This window comes from Tenrec ecaudatus, chromosome 7 (genome assembly GCF_050624435.1).
Source record: "Tenrec ecaudatus isolate mTenEca1 chromosome 7, mTenEca1.hap1, whole genome shotgun sequence".
NCBI classification, from domain to species: Eukaryota; Metazoa; Chordata; class Mammalia; order Afrosoricida; family Tenrecidae; genus Tenrec; species Tenrec ecaudatus.
Window position 1 is genome coordinate 36819996 of NC_134536.1, and position 23009 is coordinate 36843004.

Consider the following 23009-nt stretch of genomic DNA (forward strand, 5'->3'; position numbering starts at 1 on the left):
AGAAAATCCAGAGCAGCCTCACAGAGTGACTCTCGGTGTACAGCTCAGGCATTGGACTTCTTGGGAATTAGTACATTCTAACTTTAGGTCTTCCCTTCTCCAGCACATGCCTTTCTCCACCCGCATCTAACACAGCTCTGCTTCCAGAACTATTTTGGGCTTGCCTGTATTTTCATGCAAATCATACATTTTTTGCCAGATTCATCTTTTTTATATTTGAATCATTTTACTGAGGGCTCTTACAGTTCTTACCACAATCCATGTATCCATCCTCTGTGTCAGGCACTTTTATGTATTTGTTGCCATCATCATTTTCAAAATATTTTTTTTCTACTTGAGCCATTGATAACATCTCCTCATTTTTTCCTCTCCCTCTCTCTCCCTCCTTCCCTCCCTCATGAACCCTTGATCAATTATAAATTTTTTCTTATCTTTTTAATTTTAATTTTATGTTATAGGGGGCTCTTACAGCTCTTATCACAGTTGTACATGTACCCATTTTGTCAAACACATCTTTACATATGTTGTCATCATCTTTTTCAAAACATTTTCTTTCTGCTTGAGCCCCTGGCATCTGCCTCTCATTTTCCCCTCCCTCCCCCACCCTCCCTCTGTCTGCCAAGCCCCCTTGATCATTTATAAATTCTTTTTTTTTCACCCACTTTTCTGCTCTCCTCTCTGGGATTGGGGCCATACATGGATCATTGTGATCCGTTCCTCTTACTCCCCTCCCTCCACCACACACACATGCACCCTTACTCTCCTAGTATTGCACCCTTATTCGCCCTATTTTCATATCTTACATCATCCGCTGTGTCCCTTCACCCACTTGTCTGTTATTAATCCCCCTGGGGTGTTATATGTTGATCATTGTGATTAGTTCCCCTTTTCTTTCCCAACCTTCTGCCTACCCTCCTGGTATTGCTACTCTTGTTATTTGTCCTGAGGGGTTTATCTGTCCTGGGTGCCCTGTGTTCCCAGCTCTTTTCTGTACCTGTGTACATGTTCTGGTCTTGCCAGATTTGTAAGGTAGAATTGGGGTCATAATAATGGGGGGGGTCAAAGCATTAAAGAACTAGAGGAACATTGTATGTTTCATAGGTGCTATACTACACATCGATGGGCTCATCACTTCCTTGTGACCCTTCTGTAAGAGGATGTCCAAGTGTCTATAGATGGGCTTTGGGTCTCCTCTCTGAAGACCCCCTCATTCACACTGTTATGATCTTTTTGTTCTGGGTCTTTGATGCCTGATATTTGATCCCATTGACACCGCATGATCACACAGGCTGGTGTGCTTCTTCCATGTGGACATCGTTACTTCTCAGGTGTTTATCTTAAAGCCTTTAAGACCCCAGATGCTATATATTTTGATAGCCAGGCACCATCAGCTTTCTTCACCACATTTGCTTATGCATCCATTTTGTCTCCAGCAATACTGCCAGGAAGCTGAGTATCACAGAATGCTGGATTATCAGAACAAAGTTCTAGTCGTGTTGAGTGAGTACTTGAGTAGAGGCTCAATGTCCACCTGCTACCTTAATACTTAACATATAAATATATGTACATAGATCTATTTCCCTATTGTTATAATAAAATATATTTGCAGATGTACATGCCTGTATTTAGGCCTCTTAAATGTCCTTTGCAAGGTGTATATGAGAGATAAAGCTCATGACACATGGAACCCAGGAACAGGAATGGGAATAGCAATACCAAAAGGGTAGTGGGAAGGGAGGAGATGAGGGAAAGAATGGGAACTGAACGCAATGATTAGCTCATGATATATATAAAAGTTATTGTGTCAACCTGGCTGATAAGCACGTGGGGCTAATTGAAGGATGGAAAGATAAATAGCTTGGTGAGCCTCGCCTTTCAAGTTCTTGGGTCTCTTGCTTTGTGATGGTCACACCAGGGTGCAGCTGCCTTAGCCAGTTCCCTCCTTCAGCTGGCATGACTCACTTCTTGCAAGAAATCCCCTGGAAGAAGCCTCATGATGTACCCTGATGCAGCCCTGGGTGCTGGAGCAGCCATATGGAGACCCCTGCCAGCGCTGAGATGCTTAAATGTTCACTTATTCAGCATTCCTCCTACAGTCGGCATCATTACGTGTGTTTTGTGAGATGAAGGAGGACTTTGTGGATTGGAGTCGGACATATGGGTTAATGTTGGACTTGTGGGCTTGGGCAGCACTGGGTTGGGATGTTTTCTTGATTTGCATTTAACCTTTATATAAAACTCTCTTATACATGAGTTTCTGTGGATTTGTTTCTCTAAAGTACCCAAACTAGCACAGCACAAAGAGTTGCTGCTGGTGATCTGAGTAAAGCACTAAGAAACCCGGGTTCCTATACAAACATACACAGGAACCACATTTCAAGGCAGAAATCAGAATATACTTATATGCAATAACAGTATCATATCAATTTTAATATATTTAATTTAATTTATCAGAAAACATTCACATGACAGAGAAATATACAAATTACAAAATAAATCATACACACAGACACTACATTGCCTCTTTAGCACAAATTAGGTTTTTTTTTAAAAACACAACGGTATACATACAGGTGGGCCGCCTGACAAAGACTTTTGTATTCTGGGTTAAACTTACTTTGGTTTGTTTTGATTTTCTCTCCTTTTGTTTTATATCAATCAAAAATATATTATGCTTCTATTTCCATATCATGTCATACAGAACTTCTTAGAATGTTATGTTTTTTATAATGCTATAAAGATACGGTACTTTAACTTCTTTCCTATTTAAGTTTTAATAAAATTTTGTTCTCTTCACTTATACAATTATCATCCTGATCATATTGCTTGCTCACCAGGTTCTTTTTTTGCATTGCTAAATATGAAACGATCATGTCAAATGATATATACATGTGCATGTCTATTCAGCTTTTATGTTCTCTTCGTGTTTTGACAGCCCAGTACACCACAAGGCTGCTCAGAATGGGAGTACTGAATGACATTATTCTGAAGATACTTAGCTCTCATAAGAGGATTCACTTCTCCAGACTCATTAATATTGATATTAATGATCCTGCTAATTTATGCCAGTTTGATATGTCCTATCATGTTTTTATTAGCATTTTTAATTGTTATAAAATTGGCACTTAAATGCACTTGTGAGACAGTCATACATTTGTCTACACTGTATGAGCATTTGAAATTCTGTTGTGCATTTTTCCTTTTTTGACCAGGATCTATTGACAAGATCTTTGATCACAATGTTCAGTAACAGCAGCTGACATCGCCTGTGTTGCTGGCCTTGTGGCATAGGAAGCAGTTGTCCATGAGCAATCAGCCTCCTATGCGTGACCTTGTCCTATTCCAGATGTTCCTTCCTCCTCTGGAGCTACAAGTGCAGACAGACCGACCGATCCCTGTGCCCGAGGAGGCTGTTTGCAACCTATTAAGACCCCAGACACTCTGCAGTGTAGGAGGAGATAGAATACGAGCATTACACTTTTTCTTAGACCATTATCTTGGATGTCCCATGAAATCATGACCTGAACTTCCAAACCAAGAAATCAAATCTCAGACTTTGTACATAAGCAACTTCAGTAGCTTGTAGGTCTAACACACAACTTTTTTTCAATTGAACTTTTTACAGGTACACGGTTATTGATGGCATTCACAGCAACCACTGTACAAACTGACCTAAATCACTGTGACACCTGCATCACTGTTAGTCACCTGTCTTCTCCAGCTTCCTGCCCTTGCTACATCTCTATACAGTTGTCTTTCCTTGCCTTTTCATGTAAAGGAGGTCAGACATTGTTTCTCCTTTTATGATCCCCTTAGTTTGCTCATCATAAGGCCTTCCATTTCCACCCCTGCTGTGACATGTGTCAAGTACTTATTGCTACTGGTAGCATTCTTTGGATGCAAAGACCACATTTTGTTTGTCCGTTCACCTGCTGGCAGGCATTACAGTTGTCTCCATATTTGATTATTGGGAGTAAGGCTGCAATGTTCATGTCTCTGTTTGAGTCTGACTTGGGGATATAGAGGTAGAATGCCTGGGTCACTTGGTAGTTATATCTTTCTCTTTTTGTGGCAAAGTTGTCTTTTTTTTAACTTTCTTAACTTAAATTTGTTTCCTTTTAAAGTGCACAAATTTAAAATGGAATGTCATGAATTCCTTTGCGATTCCTGTCATGATTCCAGTGATGAAAAACTATAAGAGCTACAGTTTCATCTACTCATTTAACATCTGAAATAATATTTTATAACTATGAGTGAAATACGGCAAGATGTCTACTAATATTATGTGACAGTTTATTTCCCATCACTATTTCTTGATTAATTCTCTCTTTTCCATAGCTTTAAGTGCTTTGGTTTTTTGATCAACAGTGTACAAAGCTTAGGTAGTTTGAAAACATTTAAAAAGACAGATATTGATATTGAAAAAAATCCATATAGAAATTTCACCCTGTGTTCAAGGTTATTGCCAACATTTATAAACAGGGGTTTTGTACTGAGCCTAGACTGGTATGTATGGTATAGAGAACTCCCAGGAGGTACAGAAAGAATAAACCCCCCAAAACTAGCTGCTCAGCAATGAAAATAAGGAGAATCCAATCTAGAGAAAGACAATGAATACAAGACTTTAAGACAAAATATGAGGCCAGGACAGAGCATTATACATGAAAAAAAGGTCCAGAAGTGGGAAATAATGAATAATCTGACAGATAATGAAAGAGGTAAATTATGAGGAGAGACTTGTGAACCTGTATCATACTATTTAATAAACACCATTGCAGCATATGAGAGTTGAACATTAAATAAGGAAAAGTGAGGAATCATCAATGCTTTTGAAATATGACGCTGGAGAAAAATATGAAAAGGTCCATGGGCTTCCAAAGGAACAAACAAATCTGTCTTAAAAATACAGCCAGAATGCTGCTTCGAAGCAAGAATGGCAAGGCCTTGCCTCACATCCTTTGGACGTGTTATCAGGAGAGACCGGTCCTGTTTAGTAAGGTTGAGGGGCATTGACAAGAGGAAGACCGTCTACAAAATGGACTTACACAGTGGCAGCAGTGGGCTCCCATGTAAGAATGATCGTGAGGATGCCACAAGCCTGGACAGGGTGTCCTTCTGAGGCACCACCTGGGAACCAACTCAGTGGCACCTATTATCAACCACATTACAGTAAATAATCAATGATGTTCTCTACCCCAAATAATTAGAAAAATAAAACATACACTGTTGTAAATTCAGAAACATTCTTCTGCTTCAATTTAATTTGAAATATTCATGACTGCTGTTTCATTGAAGGAAGACGGTAGGATAAGCTATTGGGTGGCTTGATAAGTACTTGAAATTGTGAAAATGAAATTGATTAGCTGAAATTTTAGCCACACCTCCTATGCATTAGAAAAGTATTTGTAAAACTTGTTTCATGACTACAATAGATGTGCACACTCCTATATTTTATAATTAGATGCCTTTGGAGAATAAATTTATGGTGGAAGAACTATCTTTTAACACTTTACCAGTTATAGTAAGTTTTATTGCTCTCCTAAACCAAGGGTAAAATACAGCATATATCAAAGGATTTAGAGAAGAGTTATAATAACCAACCCATGCTAATATTTCATAGATATAACCTGGGGTCATAGAGCCCAAAATGGAATCAAAAAATGAGTCAATCATAAATGGCAGCCATGAAATCAAAAATGCCACCACTGTGACCCCCAGGGTCTTAGCTGCTTTTCTCTCTCTCTTGGCCACTCTGGCTTTGAAAGATTCAGATGATGATTCTGACTTGCTAGCAATGGCTTCAACTTTTTGAGCCTGTTTTCTAGCCACAAGAAAAATCTTACTGTAAAGAACTATCATAACTAGAGTAGGTATAAAGAATAACAATAAATTTATCAAAAACCAGGCTTGATTTATAACAACTTGACAACCACCTACACAGTTGAGGGCACTTACCAATCCCTCCATCCCGTCATCATTCACTCCCGTGTAGAACACGGCACCACTGTACACCACGGGCAGGATCCAGGAGATGCTGATGCACATTCCTGACACAGACACAGTGAACTTGGTTGGATAGACCAGAGGGTCAGTGACAGCGATGTACCTGTCGATGGAGATGAAGCACAAGTGGAAGAGAGAAGAGTAGCAAAATGCCACATCACAGCATGTGTGGAAAGTACAAAACTGCTCCCCAAAGTACCAGCAGCTCTCCACAGACCTGACCATGCTGAAGGGCATCACGGTCACACCCACTAAAAAGTCAGCACAGGCCAGGGAGGCAATGAGGAAATTGGTTGGAGAATGCAGCTGCTTGAAATGCAGGACCGAAATGATCACCAGCAGGTTTCCAAACACTGCGAGCACAACTCCAAAGCCAAACACCATGTACAGAAGCACGCGGGGTCCATGTGAGTAGGGAGACTTGACACAGGATCCGTTCACGTTCTCATAGCAGAGCTGCAAGGGGGGAGGCAGGGACTCACTGCTGCTCATGATGCTGTTGTTTACATAGAGAGACATGATGAACTTGTCAGCCACACAAAAAAAAGCAGCTCCACATTTCCTGAAGGGAGAGAAAATATCATTTAATTACCAGAAACATGATCTGCCACATAACCTTTAAAAAATAATTACAAATTATATGGAATGATCAAAAATATTAAATCAGATGTTTGATAAATATCGTTACAAATAATTATAACCACTATTATTCTTGTTCTTAAAGGAAATGTGCTGATCAGGGGTGAATACCCCCACCTGATAACAGGTCTGTGGTCTGAAGTCACCAGCCTTGCAGAATTCAGTAAAGATTTATAACCTTCCCTGTGGGGAAGTTCTATTCTGTTTAATAAAGTTGCTGTAAGTCAGAATCAACCCCAGTGGGTTTGCTTTTTATACTTCAGAATATTTTGTGGACAAGATTTTGAAAACCCAACAAGAATTTAATCTGAAGTAAATAGGTTGTAAAACTATTATTACCACAAAAAAGTCTTTGTCTTCCTATTTATCAAACACTTTTTTGTTACCCGGTCTTTAAAAAAAGAGTGTATTGGAATAGAATTCACATATCAGGTATTCAATAGTTTAATCATTGCTACCTGCTCTTGTGCCTTCAGTGTTTGTCTTTGCAATAGTAGTGGGTGAGATATGATGGCTTTGTTTTCTGTTACCTTTTATTACCCTCAACCCCTTTGAAAGGCTGTTGAATTAATAACCAAAGCCCCCAGGACACAAAACAAATCCCATGTCAAAATACACTCAAGTTGAAAGTGTGAATAGTAACTCCAAATTAAATGCATTAACCTTCACTTGAAAAATAATGGTTTAATTTGTTTGTTCTTGTTTTGCAATTTTATTAACTGAGATTAATACTTATACCAAACCATCCCATAGTTCTACAGAATTGCACATTTATTACCACAATCAGTTTTAAAATGTTGTCTATATGAACCCCTGAGGTCATCACCCCTTCACCCCACCATTATCTATATGGCCCTATCCCCCAAGCCTATATTGTACTTTCTGACTTTATAGATTCATCATACACCAAAAAATGAAAAATGAATTACCACAACTTCATGATGGTGACCCCTAATGAGAAATATAATGTTTGCTGTAAAAGAAAATCCAAATTAAAACCCCTAAAGACAGTATTTTAAAAATCTGATTACATTATCACTCACAAAGATCTAATAGTTACAAACAAATATTTATAAAGGGCATCCAGGGATACATACAAAAGATGATGCACCACAAGTTAAGTCTTCACAGAGGGGGGAGTTTTATTTTAATGTGGCAAAACTAAAAAATACATTCTCTACATTATGAGAGCAACACATTAAAATTCCAAGCATGCCTGATGAAATACAGGAAAAATCATTTTGCTCAAATCCAATACGGATTCATTAGTAAAACGAGTAGCTGTTTAGTAAACTAAAATTAGGAAAGATCTCCTGCTCAGATAAACAACACACATACAACATATGTGACTGTTTGCAGTGACACTTGGAAGAACCTTGCAGATCCCTGGCCACACCGAGATGATTCAAGTATCAGACAATGGATGGGACGTGAGTCCTCCCAAGAAAACCATAAATCCAAATGAAGCTCACTCATTCATCTATCCAACCTAACCATTTGTTATGAACCTATTTGCATCAAGTGCTTAAATATAAAAACATATAAACAAGGAATGTCTTCTGTCTTTCTTTGTTCTCTATGATAATAGGCAGATATAAAAATGTAAGAACATGATGACTTCAAGCTAAAGTCAGCACATTTATAGAACTGAAAATCAGAAATATCATATGATCAGCTCCCATGGCTGTAATTGCATGAGAAGGAATCAGCAAGGAGGGACTGTAGATCCAAATGGAGGAGGATGAGTGGAAGGCGTCTAGGTAAAGAACAGGAGGCTGCAGAATGGTGCATTGGCATTTAGATCATGCTGTTCATAGATTAGCAGATACGATGTGTACATGAGAATTGAGGAAACAACAGTAAGTGAGAAACTGTACAGATTTAAATAGAACTGAAATAAAGGTGAGGCAGAATGTTTTCTTTCTTTTTTATAACTGAACTCTGAGTCTCTTATGAATTACTATCTGTTGGTATACCATAGGTTTACTGTGACTTTTCCAGCCAAGATGTAGCTAACTGTAATGCTGCTCATGTTGTCTACTAGCTTCCACGAACTCTCTCAGTTTGGGACAGTCTTTGTTTTATTAGGGGATCATACAACTCGTATCACAATCCATAAATACATCAGTTGTGTCAAGTACATTTGTACATTCATTTCCCTCATCACCCTGGCATCAGCTCCTCCTTTTTCCCCTCCCTCCCCGCTCCCCACTCCCTCATGAACCCTTGATAATTTATAAGTTATTATTTTGTCATATCTTGCACTGTCTGACGTCTCCCTTCACCCATTTTTTCTGTTGTCCATCCCTAAGGGATGAGATTATATATAGATCCTTGTAATGGGTTCCCCCTTTCAAACCCATTCTTCCTCCACCCTCCCAGTATCACCAATCACACCACTAATCCTGAAGAGCTCACCCTCCCTGGATTTCCTGTGTTTCCAGTTCCTATCTGTACCAGTGTACATCCTCTGGTCTAGCCATATTTGCAAGGTAGAACTGGGATCATGATAGTGGGGTGGGGAGAAACCTTTAGGAATTGGAGGAAAGTTGTATGTTTCATCATTGCTACATTGCAGCCTGACGGGCTCGTCTCCTACTCGAGACCTTTGTATGTGCTGTCTTGTATAAAACATCCATCTTTCTGATAATATGAAAAAAAGATATCCCCACTTCCCCAAAATCTGTATATTTGCTTACCAATATGTCCTCTCCAAGGCTAGGAAGGGTTATGAATCTAGTGAGCTCCTTTGTATACCTCAGACCACATATATATATATATGTGGTCACATCTGTGAAAATTAATTCCTGCTGGGAGGTCAGTAGTCATGAGATGCTGTAACTTTGCTCCTTACTGTAGTCAGAAATTGCTGTTGACTCAATCCCTTAACCCCTCATTCTCTGGCATACAGTGGAATCTGATACAGTGATGCTGGAGGGAAGAATAAAACTTCCCCCGTGGGTTTCTGATCCTGTTATGTTTACTGAAACCAAAGACTCATATTTAGCCCATGGAGTGACTGGAGCGTGTCAATTGCTGACCTTTAAGTTAGCAGCCCAATAGGCCAACAATCCATATTGCCACCAAGTCTATTCCAACACATAGAAATCATATATGAGAGTAGGAATTCCCTTTGGGTATCAGGTAGTCTTAAACTTACCTCAAAAACATCTCAAAAAGACATTTGATTCATTGAACACTAGTGACGGAATATCTGATGAGCTGTGGGAGGACATAAGACTATCATTCATGAGGAGAGCAAAATATCATTAAAGAGACAGGAAAGAAAGACAGGATGAAAGCTGATGTCAGAAGAGACCTTGAAAATAATTCTTAATCATAGAGTAGCTCAAGCAAATGGAAGAAAGAGTGAAATCAGTGAACTGAAAAGAAAAAGTCAAAGATGGCTTCAGAAGACATAATCACATATTATAAGGAAATATGCAAAAATTAGAGTTGAAAAACTGCAAAGAAAGAACACACTCAACATATCTGAAACTGAAAGAAATGGGGAAAAACTCAAGCTTTGAGTTATAATCTTGAGAGATTCTATTGGCAAAATATTGTCTGATGCAGGAAACATCGTCAGAAGAGGGAAAGAATTCATAGAGGCGTCATACTAACAAGTCAACATTCCACCACTTCAGGAGGTAGACTATGGGCAGGAACCAAAGGTGCTGAGGAATTAAGTTCAAGCTGCACTGAAAGCATTGGTTTAAAACACGGACCCTGGAATTGATGCAATACCAGGTGAAATGTTCAACAAGCTCCTGGAGCTCTGGCAGCACTCACTCTTCTAGATCAGGTAATCAAGAAGAGAGCTACTTGGCCTACTGATCGGAAGAGACCTGTAATTTGTGCCAAACCCAACAAAAATTGAACCAACAGAATGCTCAAACTATAGAACAACACAATTGATACCACAGACAAGTAATTTTTTTCCCCTGAAGAACATCAAACAATGGTTACAGCAGCACATTGGTAGGGAGTTGCCTGGATTCAGGTTGGATTCAGAAGAGAATGCACAGCAACATATGTTGTTGCTAGAGTCAGATGGAACTTAGCTGAGCAGAGAATACCATAAAGATGCTTACATGGGTTTTATTGAGTATTCAAGGCATTCAATCATGTGGAACATAACTGACTGTGGACAACCTACAGAAGAATGAGAATTCCAGAGCAATGCATTTTACCCATCGGGAACTTTCTCATGAACCAAGAGAAAGTTCTGTGAACACAAGGGAATATTGCATAGTTTAAAAACAGGAAAGTTTGTACCATGGCTGTATCCTCTCACCATACTTATTAAATCTATATTCTGAATTTACAATCTGAGAATATGTCTTTTCAGAAGACTAACACGACATCAAAAATTGATAAAGGCTTATTAAAAATCCAAAATTTTCAGATGACACAATCCTGCTGAAAGTTTGGAGGACTTGAGTCACTTGATGATCAAGGATTACAGTATGGATTACAATTCAGTGTCATCATGGATTACAATTCAATGTCAGTATGGGTTGCAATTCAGTGTCAGTATGAATTAAAATTCGATGTCAGTATGGGTTACAATTCAATGTCAGTAACAATTCAATGTCAGGAAAACCATAGTCCTCATAACTGGATCAATAGATACCATAATAATAAATGAGAAAACATTTGAAATGGTCAACGATTTTGGCTTGGTTGGATCCACAATTAATGCTAATGGAAGCAGCAGTGAATAGATCAACAGATTCATTGCGTCAAGAAACTATGCTGCATGAGACCTCTATAGAGTCCTCAATTAAAAGGTGTTACTTTGAGAACCGACTGAAGGCGCGGTATTTTTCATTTCAACATATGGATGTGAAATTTGAACACAGAATAAAGAAGTCTCAACAAGAATTGATGCATTTTAATTATGGGGCTGGAGAAGATTATTGACATACCATGGACTAATGAAAGGACAAACCGACCTGTCTTGGAGGTAGTAAGTCTAGAGTGTCCTGTAGCGGCAAGGATAGCAATATTTTATCTTATATACTTTAAACATATTGTGAGGAGAGACCAATCCCTGAAGAAAGATATCATATTAGGAGGAGCAGAGGGCAGTGGAACGAGGAAGCTCCGTAACAAGATGGATTGACGCGGTGGTTGCCAGCGGCAGACTCAGGCACAGAAAAAATTGTGAGGCTGATGAGGACCACGTGGTGTTTTGTTCTGTTGTGCATAGGGTCACTTTGAGTTGTTCGGTACCAATTGGATGGTACCTAACAACAACAACAATAACAAATCTTTAGAGAACCAGAGAGCCTCATCATTTTCCTGGTGACATTCTGGTGAGTTCAAACCTCTGACCTCCAGGTTAGCAGCTCAGTGAAAACCCCTGATTCCAACAGAGTTCCAAAAACATTGAAATGATTACCAAAATGGACACCAGGGTCAAACTAATGGAACAGTAGGATTTGCAGAGTGTTATTGGATAGATGCACAAAGTAAGAGTAGAGCTGAAAATATAAGTTTCACTCCTTGCTTCATCTGTATAAGCAGAATGGTTTCCATTCCTGGGAACAGAAAACCAATTTCAAACCAATAATTATTTGATTCCCAGATTTGTGCCAGTTCTCAGAGCTGGGACCCTTGCAGCAAGGGGAGGTTGAACCCCTTTGATGAAGGCTATGGCCAACCTTTATAGTGCTAATCTTCTTCTGATCCTTTCCCAGATTTTACTTGTGGCCACTTACCAGGAGGATGAGCACTGGAGAAGGGCAACTGTAAAGGTGCTTTGAGAATTACTGGACACTCGTTTTCCAGTGGCACGAAAGTCAGAAGACTGGAATGCTACTGTGGTTCACTAGTTACACAAATCAGGTGATCGGGAAGACAGTCTGAGCTCAGGGCCATCTCCCAGTGGAGCCAGGGTATGACTGGAACCACCCTGTGGTGGAATATTTAGAACAGACACATTTATCAACTGGTAAAACTCCAAAGTGCTCTAGCTGACCTAAGAGGTGGCGCTATTGTTGTAGGGAAATCCAAGTGAAAACCGAAATAATTCCCTTTACTCACAAGGGGAATGAACGGAGGACCTCATCTACGTGTACCCATTAAGGGCTTAAAAAATGCTGCAGTGGAGGCTTGATGTCCATCAAGTCCTCACTGAACTTTTCTATTTGAGGCACAAGGAAGACAAATAGATCTACAGAAATACAGTGAATTACCATCAATTTAATCAGGTTGTTACAGGAACAGGCTCAGAGTTTCAAAACCTCTCCACACCTCGTTTCTAGTTCCGCTACCAAGAAAGATTTCAGGTGAGGTGCAAAATTCAGACCAGCGTCAGAGAAAAGTTTGATAGAAGAGTGTTTACTGAAGGGGATATTTTAGAAAAGAAGACCAAAGCTCCCTGGGCTATTCTGAAAGGCCTGGCAAAATGGCAAGTTTTGCCTCAAATTCAACCAACAGCCGACCGCGCTCCCGGGCTGGCTTTCTGGCAGGTCGTCTGCTGTTGGCTGGTTTTCTGTTGTACATTTCTTTTTTGAGGCCCCTCAGCACCCAACTTCATGCTGTGCTCCTGTCTCAGACCTCAAAATCAAGAGTCTCTTCAGTCATTATCGGGGGTTGTCTGAACATCCCATCTTTCTTCCCACCCCCACCCCCACACACCCCTGTCATTTCATGATCCACAATCTGTCCCGCTCTCTTCCAGGGATAAGGCAATGTGCTTTCATTGCCCTTCACCCCCTTGTGTTGGAAGGTCTGTGCAGAAGCGTGGCTCCACCTCACTTTTGAGTTGAGCTTCCTGCAGTTTCCGCCCAACATCTCTTCTCCCCTTGCCCGCCTCTCACTAGCCAACAAGGTGGTGGGCCAATTGCAGCTGCTGTTTCAGATGCGGTTACAAGAACAAATGACACCTGGTCTGCAGCTTTTAAAAAATCTGGCAAATGTGTTTTTTCTCTGTACAGTCTTCCGTCAATATCCATGGAAGTAAGACGGGAATTCATTATAAGCCTTCTTCAGATATCCAAACCCAAGGATATCCAAATTCTTTATATGAAATAGGGTAGTGTTTGACCTACTTACATCCTCCCTGGGGGCTATAAATCGTCCTAGATTTCTTGTAATCTCTGCAACAATAAAAATTCTATGTAAATAACACTTCATCTTCCCTCCCAGCTTTAAGAAATTCATTTGACTACTGTGTTAGGGCTTAAGTGTTGAGCACCCTGGTTTGTAAAAGGGTATGATTGCCAGTGACAGCCCAATTCTTTGGAGAGTAGATTGCCTCCAGCCTTTTCCAGCCAGCCCAGGGAAGGGCAGCCTCTCTCTTGGATGCAGACCTACATGTGTTCTTGATGGCAGTCACTATGCTGGGGACAGTACAGGAGGTCGTGTGATCATGAATCATGCCCTATCAGTGTGGTCCTTGGTCAGAAGGCTTGGACCTGTTCTTGCTTCTGGAGTCCCACCTGTAACTGTGCTTTAATGATCACCATCTATCATGCTTTTATGACAGCTTCCTTTATCCACCGATGCTCTGTTTAATGGTTGCCATCTCAATGAACCCAAAACACCATTTCAATCTCTAGTTGGAAGTTCCCTCATCTGGATGGTGTGTCTGAGCCTTTGTGTTGTCTTTTTCTTTTAAGACTTAAATGTCCTCGTTAAATTATACTTGTGATGGGGTCTCTTTTCTACTCTAAAACATCACTAATCTTCCCCCAAAGCATTTTAGATGCTGAACCTGCTGATCCTGAAGGCAGAGAGTACCTGTCATTCTGTGCTCCACACTCCAATTTATGTGCAAGTCATTTTCTTTAGAGTGTCTAAGAACTCCTAAATGGGTCAATTTTGAAATTCTTTTGTTTCTTTGTCCACAAATATGTACAATAAACTTTAGGCAGGCATTCACTTCTTGATAGGCACAAGAGGAATTGTCATTCCACCTCACCTGAACCAATGGGACTTTTCCATCAATGTGAAGCCTCCTTTCGCCACCTCAGTTCTACACACTTGATCTTAGCCAAAAGGCCGAGAAGCGATACACCTCAGTTCTATACTTGGCAACCAGTAATTAAGTTTGGTTTCTATAAACTTTTCTTTTCTTGGACTTATATGAGAAAATATCACCGTATCCATTTTTGTCACGAGCCCATTTTCTACAGCATGTGACTTCAGGTTTCATCCACATTGTAATAAATAAATAATAATAAAGTGTACCAAGACTTTATTTCTTCTACTGGCTGAATAGCGCTCCATTGTATATATGAACCACATTGTTTGTATTCATTCATCTGCTGAAGGACATTCAGGCTATAAACACTTTATGGTCAATTAGACTAGTGCTGAAATAGTAAACATATCTCTTTTTGAGTGTGCTTTTAAGTCTTTTGAGTATATATTTAGGAGTTGAAATGGTAAGGCATATGTTTTCTTTAAGTATTGAGGTAAATTTTTGTGCCTTACTACTTTACTTATATTTGTTTTGTTTTAAACTATAGAACTTTAAATTCAATGTCATAATTTTATATGGATTTTTATGTGATTCCACCAATAAAATCATAAAAGTAATAGTTTCTTCTGATTCCTTAATATCTGAAATGCTCACCAATGTTTAGTCCAATAAATTCTATGTCCAGTCACCTTTTCTTGAATAAGTCACTCTTTCTGACAGCTTTGAGTGCCTTGTTATTTTTATTACCCACAGTGTACAAATATTAGGTAGTTTGCAGAAAACTTTGGAATCACAAATGAAAAGATACACTACTACACTGGGCAGATAGCATCACAAACTTCATGCAGTGAAACAATCATTGTAGAAACTGCACCCTCAGTTCATGGTTATTGCCAACACTATGAACTATGATTCCTGCACTGAGTCCAAAATGACAGATGAAAGTGATACAGCGAAGTCCTAGCAGTTCCAGAATTCAACACGCCACAAGAAAAAAAGATGCGGAGAAGTGAAGTCCATTTAATAGAGAGAAAAACATTGAGTATGGCACGTTAACAGGAAATATGAAACCAGGACCCTGTGAGAGTGACAGAAGGTTTAGGCATGAAAAGGAGCCCCCAAAAAGAGGAAATAATACCTGACGTCCTGAAAGAGGCAAATTGTGAGCAAAGTCCGTAAGAGAAAATGCAAATGTCATGTAGTGAACACCACTCTAGCAAATAATGCATGCTGCTCACTATCAAATTCTGAAAGCATCAAGCATGCACTACTAAAAAATGAAAAGGTGTTATTTGCCTATCTTCATCAATTTAACAGACACTATTCATGAGGTATAGTTCATGGCTACAACATATGTACAAATATCTCATTTTCCACATTTAGGCTTCTTTGGAAAATAAATTTATGGTGGAGGAACTATCTTTTAATACTTTACGTGTTAAAATTAGTTTTATTGTCCTCCTAAACCAAGGGTAAAATAGAGCATAAATTAAAGGATTTATAGCAGAGTTATAATAAGCAAACCAGACTAATGTTTCATAGACAAAAGAAGGGGTCATAATACCCAAATAAGAATCAAAAAATGAATCAACAATATACGGCAGCCATGAAATCAAAAATGCCACCACTGTGACCCCCAGGGTCTTAGCTGCTTTTCTCTCTCTCTTGGCCACTCTGGCTTTGAAAGATTCAGATGATGATTCTGAATTGCTAACAGAGGCTTCAACCTTTTGAGCCTGTTTTCTCGCCACAAGAAAAATCTTACTGTAGAGAGTGATCATAACTAGAGTAGGTATGAAAAATAACAGAAAATCTATCAAAACCCAGTCTTGATTTAAAGCAAGTTGACAACGGCCTATGCAGTAGAGGTCACGGGCTAATTCCTCTAACCCATCATCATGGGCTCCTGTGTAGAACAGGGCAGTGCTGTACACAACAGGCAGGATCCAGGAGATGCTGATGCACATTCCTGACACAGACACAGTGAACTTGGTCGGATAGACCAGAGGGTCAGTGACAGCGATGTACCTGTCAATGGAGATGAGGCACAAATGGAAGAGAGAAGAGATGCAAAACGCCACATCATAGCATGTGTGGAAAATACAAAAGCTGTCCCCGAAGTACCAGCAGCTCTCCACGGACCTGACCATGCTGAAGGGCATCACGGTCACACCCACTAAAAAGTCAGCACAGGCCAGGGAGGCAATGAGGAAATTTGTTGGAGAATGCAGCTGCTTGAAATGTAGAACCGAAGTGATCACCAGCAGGTTTCCAAACACTGCGAGCACAACTCCAAAGCCAAACACCACGTACAGAAGCACACGGGGTCCTGGTGAGTAGGGAGACTTCACACAGGATCCGTTCACATTCTCGTAGCAGAGCTCCAAGGGGGGAGGCAGGGACTCACTGCTGCTGCTGATGGTGCTGCTTACCTGGAGAGACATGCTGTCCTTCTTGTCAATCATGGAAAAACTGGGAGAAAAAAGATTCCATAAAATGAGTTTTCATCCTCAAATCGCTAGAAATATCTGTCACACCTTCATTTTTTAACTTCTGACTATAAAGATAAATCAAGAGTTCCATAAATGTTTGATAAAATTTGCTATAAGTAATGGTAATCACTTTTATTCTTTTTATCAAAAGACACCTGGTTCCCATAAGAGAAAGTCCTCCATTCTAACTAGAAGTCTGCAGTCTGAATCTAGCAGCTCTGCAGAGTTCCAGGAAGATTTTCAACTTTGGAAACTTTATTACCAGTTCTATTCTGACAAAGAATTTGTCTGTGCATCAGATTTGATTCCACTACCGTAGATTTGGGGCTTCAAATGGAGAAAAAAATGAAACCTAATAAGCATTAACTCTGAGGAAAATCTGTCACAAATTCAGTATTTCCAAAAAAAATTAAAATATTCTTGCTTTCCAATTTATCAAAGCCCTTTTGTTAGCTGGTCTTCATCCCTATTATATTGGTTGTTGAAAAGTTATTAAGATGTGAAGAGCTTTGTTATTGTCAGTTACCTTTAATACCCATTCCCCATCGCCCACCCCCATGTGAGACTGTTGAGTTAATAACCCAAGCTCCCAGGACACACAACCAATCCCTTGTCAAGGGTGGTTACCTTTGTGCAAGGTGAAAATAGTGATGATAACTTATATTTAATAATGTCACACAACGTATCATATTGAAATCCTTAAGAACAGTATTTTTTAAACAAAGGGCCATTATCACACATCAATAAAGATGCATAGTAATAAACAAATCTTTATAAATAGAACGCAGGAATACACATAAAAGATAATGAATCCCAAATTAAGTCTGTACTGAGAATGGAAGTTTTCCTTAACATGGCAAAGCCAAGGGGCCTGATGACTGAGAACCTGAGAATCAATCAGAGAACTTGGCTGCTGCACAAGGACAGGTGATGCCGTAGACCAAGGACAGTATTTTTCTAATTATGGATTCTCTTCTTCTCTCTCTTTTTTTTTGAAAAATCAAGAACAATATTTAAGGAAAATTTTCTTAGGTTTCCAATAAAGAATAAAATAATAAAATCAGTTGCTGACTCAAACTTGTGGTAACATAGTTTAATTTCCCCAATAAAACTCTCTCATGGTGAGCTTTGTCTCAGAACTCCCTGTTGTTATTGTAATGAAATCTCAAACCCAGTTCAGAGAGAGAGTGCTGTGGAGGAAAAGTGGGTGTCAGAATAGGTAAAGGAAGATGGAAGGTGGGCACATATCTGATAGCAGCCCTTTGGCATCAGGGAGTGTCAGATTCTCCTTCCGCTTTGTGTAGCCAGGGGAGGTCAGCTGTGATTGACATGAGTAATGTGAGAGGGATGTAAAAATGTAAGAACCCAATGGCTAAAACTGAATCCTGCACAGAGTGAGAAGAACAAGGAATTCAAGCTGCACTGAAACATTAGCAAAATAATAATAATTAAATGGCTCCAGAAATTAATAGGAAAGCAACTGAAATATTTCAATAAAACAATGAAGCACTGGAGGAACTGATTAGCCTCTGGCAGAAAATTTTAAGGACAGCTACTTGGCCAATAGGCTGGAAGAGATTCCTATTTCTACCCATTCCAAAGAAGGGTGACCCAACAGAATGCTCAAACAATAGAGCAATATCTCTCATGCCACAAGCCAAGAAAATTTTGCTGAAGATCATCCAAAAATGATTGTAGCTCTACATGCACAGGAAGATGCCAGGTGTTCAGGATGGATTCAGAAGAGGATGGTGGAACAAGAAATTTCATTGCTGATGTCAAGTGGATCTTGACTGAAGGCAGAGACTACGAGAAAGATTATCACTAGTGTTTTATGGACTATGCAAGGCCATCCAACTGTGTGGACCATAACAAACCTTGCATAATCTGGAGAAGATGGGAGTGCCAGAACACTTCACTGTGCTCATGAGGAATTTGTAAGTGGATCAAGAGGGAGTTGTGCAAACAGAACACGGGCAGACTGCCTGGTTTAAAACCAGGAAAGGTGCGTGTCAGGATATTATCCCCTCACCATACTGACTCAATCTGTATTCTGAGAAAATCATAAGAAAAAGGAGATTATATGAAGAAGAATGTGACATCAGCATTAGAGGAAGGCTAATTAACAACCGTTGATATGCAAATGACAAGGCATTTCTACCCTGTCCTGTGGGGCTTCTAGGAGGCAGAATGACTTTTACAAAGGCAGTGAACTTTTAATTCATGGTTTGACAGTGAGAAATACCATAGGATGAACACACAGGACAGGATGTGCATGGGATGAAATCACCAGGAGGTAATTTGGATCTAATAATGAAGGATGAAAGGAAGTGATGTGTTAAGAAAAGGGAAAGCTTCAAAATTGAGTCCGGGCTTTTCCTCATGGCACTCATACCAGAGTGTTGTTGTCCATGGTGTGGTCAAGTCAGGTCCAGCTCTCAGTAACTCTTCTCAAGAGAAGGAAACACTGCAAGGTCCTGCAGTGCATCAAAATTTTTGTTATGTTTCAGCTTCTTGTTGTAGCCACCGTGTCAGTTCATCTCCTTCACAGTCTCCCTCTTCTTCCCTAACCTACGTTCACAAGCACGGTGTCCAGACGCCCTTTTCCAGGAATGAGCTCTCATTCTAGACGCCACTGTGAAATGTCACCCTCTGCAAATGGACTCCTCAGAGGATGTAAGCATCCCTGAACAGCTCTGTGGTTGATTCTCTCCGTAGGAAAGAAATTAGGGTGGGAATTGCTCCTACCCCAATCAGTATGAGGAAGGTAGAATTCTCAGTTGACAGGATGTCATGTACAAAGGAAGCAGAGTTGAAATAATAAGATAGGATGACATGCAGAAAGCTATGTTATGGGATTGATGAACGAAGCAACATAAGAGGTGAAAAGGATGGCTCAAGTCTTCACTTGATTTATACAAGCAGAAAACCTTACTTCTAATGAATAAAAGGATAATTTCACTCATTAACATCTTATGAGCGCTGACTTACTTCCCCGATTTGCTCCAGTTGACACAGTTTGAGTAAGGGAAGTTGGATGCCTTGAGGAAGGACACTGGGTCATGGCCAACACTTTGTGATGTCAATCTTCTTTTATCTTCTCCTTAAGTGACATGTGGACTTGATTTCTATGAAGTCCTCATTGAATTTGTCCATTTGAGCTATGAGGAAGACAGAGGGACCTTGGAGAATAGCAGTGGATTTTCATAAATTTAATCATGTGGTGACTTCGATTTCAGCCACTGTTTCAGATGAGGTTGTAAGAGGAAAGCTCCACATCTACATATACCTGGAATGCAGTTTTTATTCTGGGGATTTTTTCTCCCTCTATCTTGTCATCCCTCAATATCATAAAAACAGCAAAAAAAATGTGTAAAGGGTATTTGTTGCAGGACCACTTAGGATACCAAAATCCACACATGGATTACTATAAGAGCTTTAAGAATTCCCAATAAAGTTATTTTTAAAAAAGAGAATGGGTCAGAAAATCAAAAAAGAGTCAAGGAATGTATCAATTATATACGGTAGATATTAAATAAAAATGCTACTAGTGTCACCCCTAGGGTCTTAGTTGCTTTTTCCCTCTCGTGGCCAAATGGCTTTGCAGGTTTCAGATTATGAATCTAATTTGATAACAATAGCCTTAATCTTCTGAGCATGTTTCAGCCACAAGGAAAGCCTTATAAAAAAGAATTATCATAACAAGTATAGCTATAAAGAAAAACAAAAAAATCTTTTAAAAAACACATTCTCAGTTTACAACTGTGGTACCATGATGTATACAGTACATGGCATCACATTATTCTTCCTATCCATCATTTTTGACTCATGTGTACAACAGGTCATCACTCTACACAACAGGTACAATCCAAGAGAAGCTGATGCACATTTTGGAGACAGACACTGTGAATTTGGTAGGCGAGACCAGAGGATTGGTAACAGCAATGTACCTGTCAATGGTAATAAAAAGTGGAAAAGAGAGCAACATAACATCACATCACAGTATATGTTGAATGTACAAATGCTCCCCCCAAAGGACCAGCAGCTAATCACAGAACTGACCATGCTGAAGGGCATTATGGTCGCACCCACCAAAAAGTCAGCACAGGCCAGAGAGGCAATGAGGAAATTGTTTGTTGAATGCAGCTGCTTGTAATGTTAGACTGAAATGATCACCAGGAAGTTTCCAAACAAGGTGAGCACAGCTCCAAAGCCAAACACCTTGTACAGAACCACATGGGGTCCTGGTGAATAGGGAGACTTGACACAAGGTCTGTTTATATTGTCTTAGAGCTGCACGGGATCAGGATGGAATGCACTGATGGTCGGAATGCTGCAGTTTATACTGACAGGCACGTCCTTGTCAACCATGGAAAGCAGAGCACCTCCACATTTCCTGAAGGGAGAGAAAAGTTCTCTTAAAGCCTACATTTAAGAGAAATATGATCCAACATATTCACTTTAACCAGTGACCGTACAGAATAATCATAAAACCCATATAAATGTTTGATAAATGATATATGTATTACCTGTAATATTATTGTTCTTGATGGAGCAGTCAGATGCTTATATATCGAGGTCTGTAGTTTGAACCCACTAGCTCTGCAGAAATCCATAAAGATTGATAGCACGGAGAACAGGACAGTTCTATTCTGTTCTATGGAGTTACTGTGAGTCAGAATCCACTCCAATGAAATGTTTTATTTTTGTACTTCAGAATATATTGAGGAAAAGTGTTTGAAACCCAATAAGAATGTACTCTGAAGCAAATCTATTGCAAATTTATTATTCCAACACACATGCAGAAAATATTTCCCTTCCAATTAATAAAAAAAACTTATTAGCTAATCTAGATGTCTTTTTCTTGTAAAAGAGTGGGAGATGTGATGGGCTTTGTTATGTGTTAACTTGTATTACGTCCCTCCTTGAAAGGCTATGAAGTTAATAACCAAAGCTTCCAGGACACAACAAATCCTATCTCAAAATATACCAAATTCAAAGTGTGAATACTGACCAGAAAGTTAAATGCATTATGCTCCTCTTGTTTAATGTAAAAAAAGTCATAATTAAATCTCATAAGGATAATATTTTCTAAATATCATTAGACTTCCACTCATAAACAAAGGTGTAATTATTATAAACAAGTGTTTGTAAATGTTATCGAGGACTGTATACAAAAGATGATGCTCCATGAATTAAATCTCGACTGAGGAAAGAGTTTTATTTTAATATGGCAAAACTAAGAAATGCAGTCTCCAAATTATGAGATCAAAACATTAAAATTTTTAAATGTACCTGAGGAAATAGAATAAAAATCATTTATGAAACTACAATATGTGTCCATTAATAGAAGAGATTGGGGACTTCCGGCACAATGGCAACCAGGGAACACACTCCAGAGCAACTCCACCAAAATCGGTGCAGGAGAGACACTAAGAGGGAGACTCTTAAAGACACAGATGCACTAGGTTTTAGAAGCTATGGTCTTTTGGTTTACCAATGCAGACGCTGACTAAGGTTTATCTCTAGCCCTGCCTCAATCTTGGTACAATCCGGGATTTTTTCTTTGGCACAAGGCTTTTACTTCAACACACCACAACTTGCCACTGACATTGGGCAGGGCTTTAACCCCTCCAACCCACAGTCAGATGATGGAGGAATAGCTATTTCTTTACTTTAAGCAGTAAATCCCACCACACTTTGTGGTGTTCTACTTGGCTGGGGAATGTCTGCCCACATTCCATGACACTTCATATGGCTAGGAGAGCCCTTGACCATCCTCCATGGTCACATGGGGACTAAAGGAACTTCTGTCTGCCACAGTGCTTTACACAGCCTGAGGCAGCTCATTGCTCCATTGTGCTGCAAGAATCTCTGAATGACCTATGTGGTGACTTTGCAGACTAAAGAAATTCTTCCCCACATTCATGATGTTCTCC

The 23009-nt window shown here is 39.6% G+C and overlaps 2 protein-coding genes and 1 pseudogene across 2 annotated transcripts; all 3 read right to left on the reverse strand.

The window, feature by feature from the left end:
• Positions 1–5457: 5457 nt before the first annotated feature.
• Positions 5458–6522, reverse strand: LOC142452701 (trace amine-associated receptor 6-like). The gene has a single exon (XM_075553924.1). It carries the CDS (start codon positions 6520–6522, stop codon positions 5458–5460), a length of 1065 nt encoding a protein of 354 aa, XP_075410039.1.
• A 9435-nt stretch (positions 6523–15957) lies between these two features.
• On the reverse strand, positions 15958–17022 carry LOC142452702 (trace amine-associated receptor 6-like). The gene has a single exon (XM_075553925.1). The coding sequence runs from the start codon at positions 17020–17022 to the stop codon at positions 15958–15960; it is 1065 nt and encodes a 354-aa protein (XP_075410040.1).
• Positions 17023–20550: 3528 nt separating this feature from the next.
• On the reverse strand, positions 20551–21524 carry LOC142452334 (trace amine-associated receptor 6-like; annotated as a pseudogene).
• Positions 21525–23009: the final 1485 nt, after the last annotated feature.

Coding starts and splice junctions, on each gene's coding strand:
- LOC142452702 (XM_075553925.1), bottom strand. CDS start 17,022: ATGTCTCTCCAGGTAAGCAGCACCATCAGCAGCAGCAGTGAGTCCCTG.
- LOC142452701 (XM_075553924.1), bottom strand. CDS start 6,522: ATGTCTCTCTATGTAAACAACAGCATCATGAGCAGCAGTGAGTCCCTG.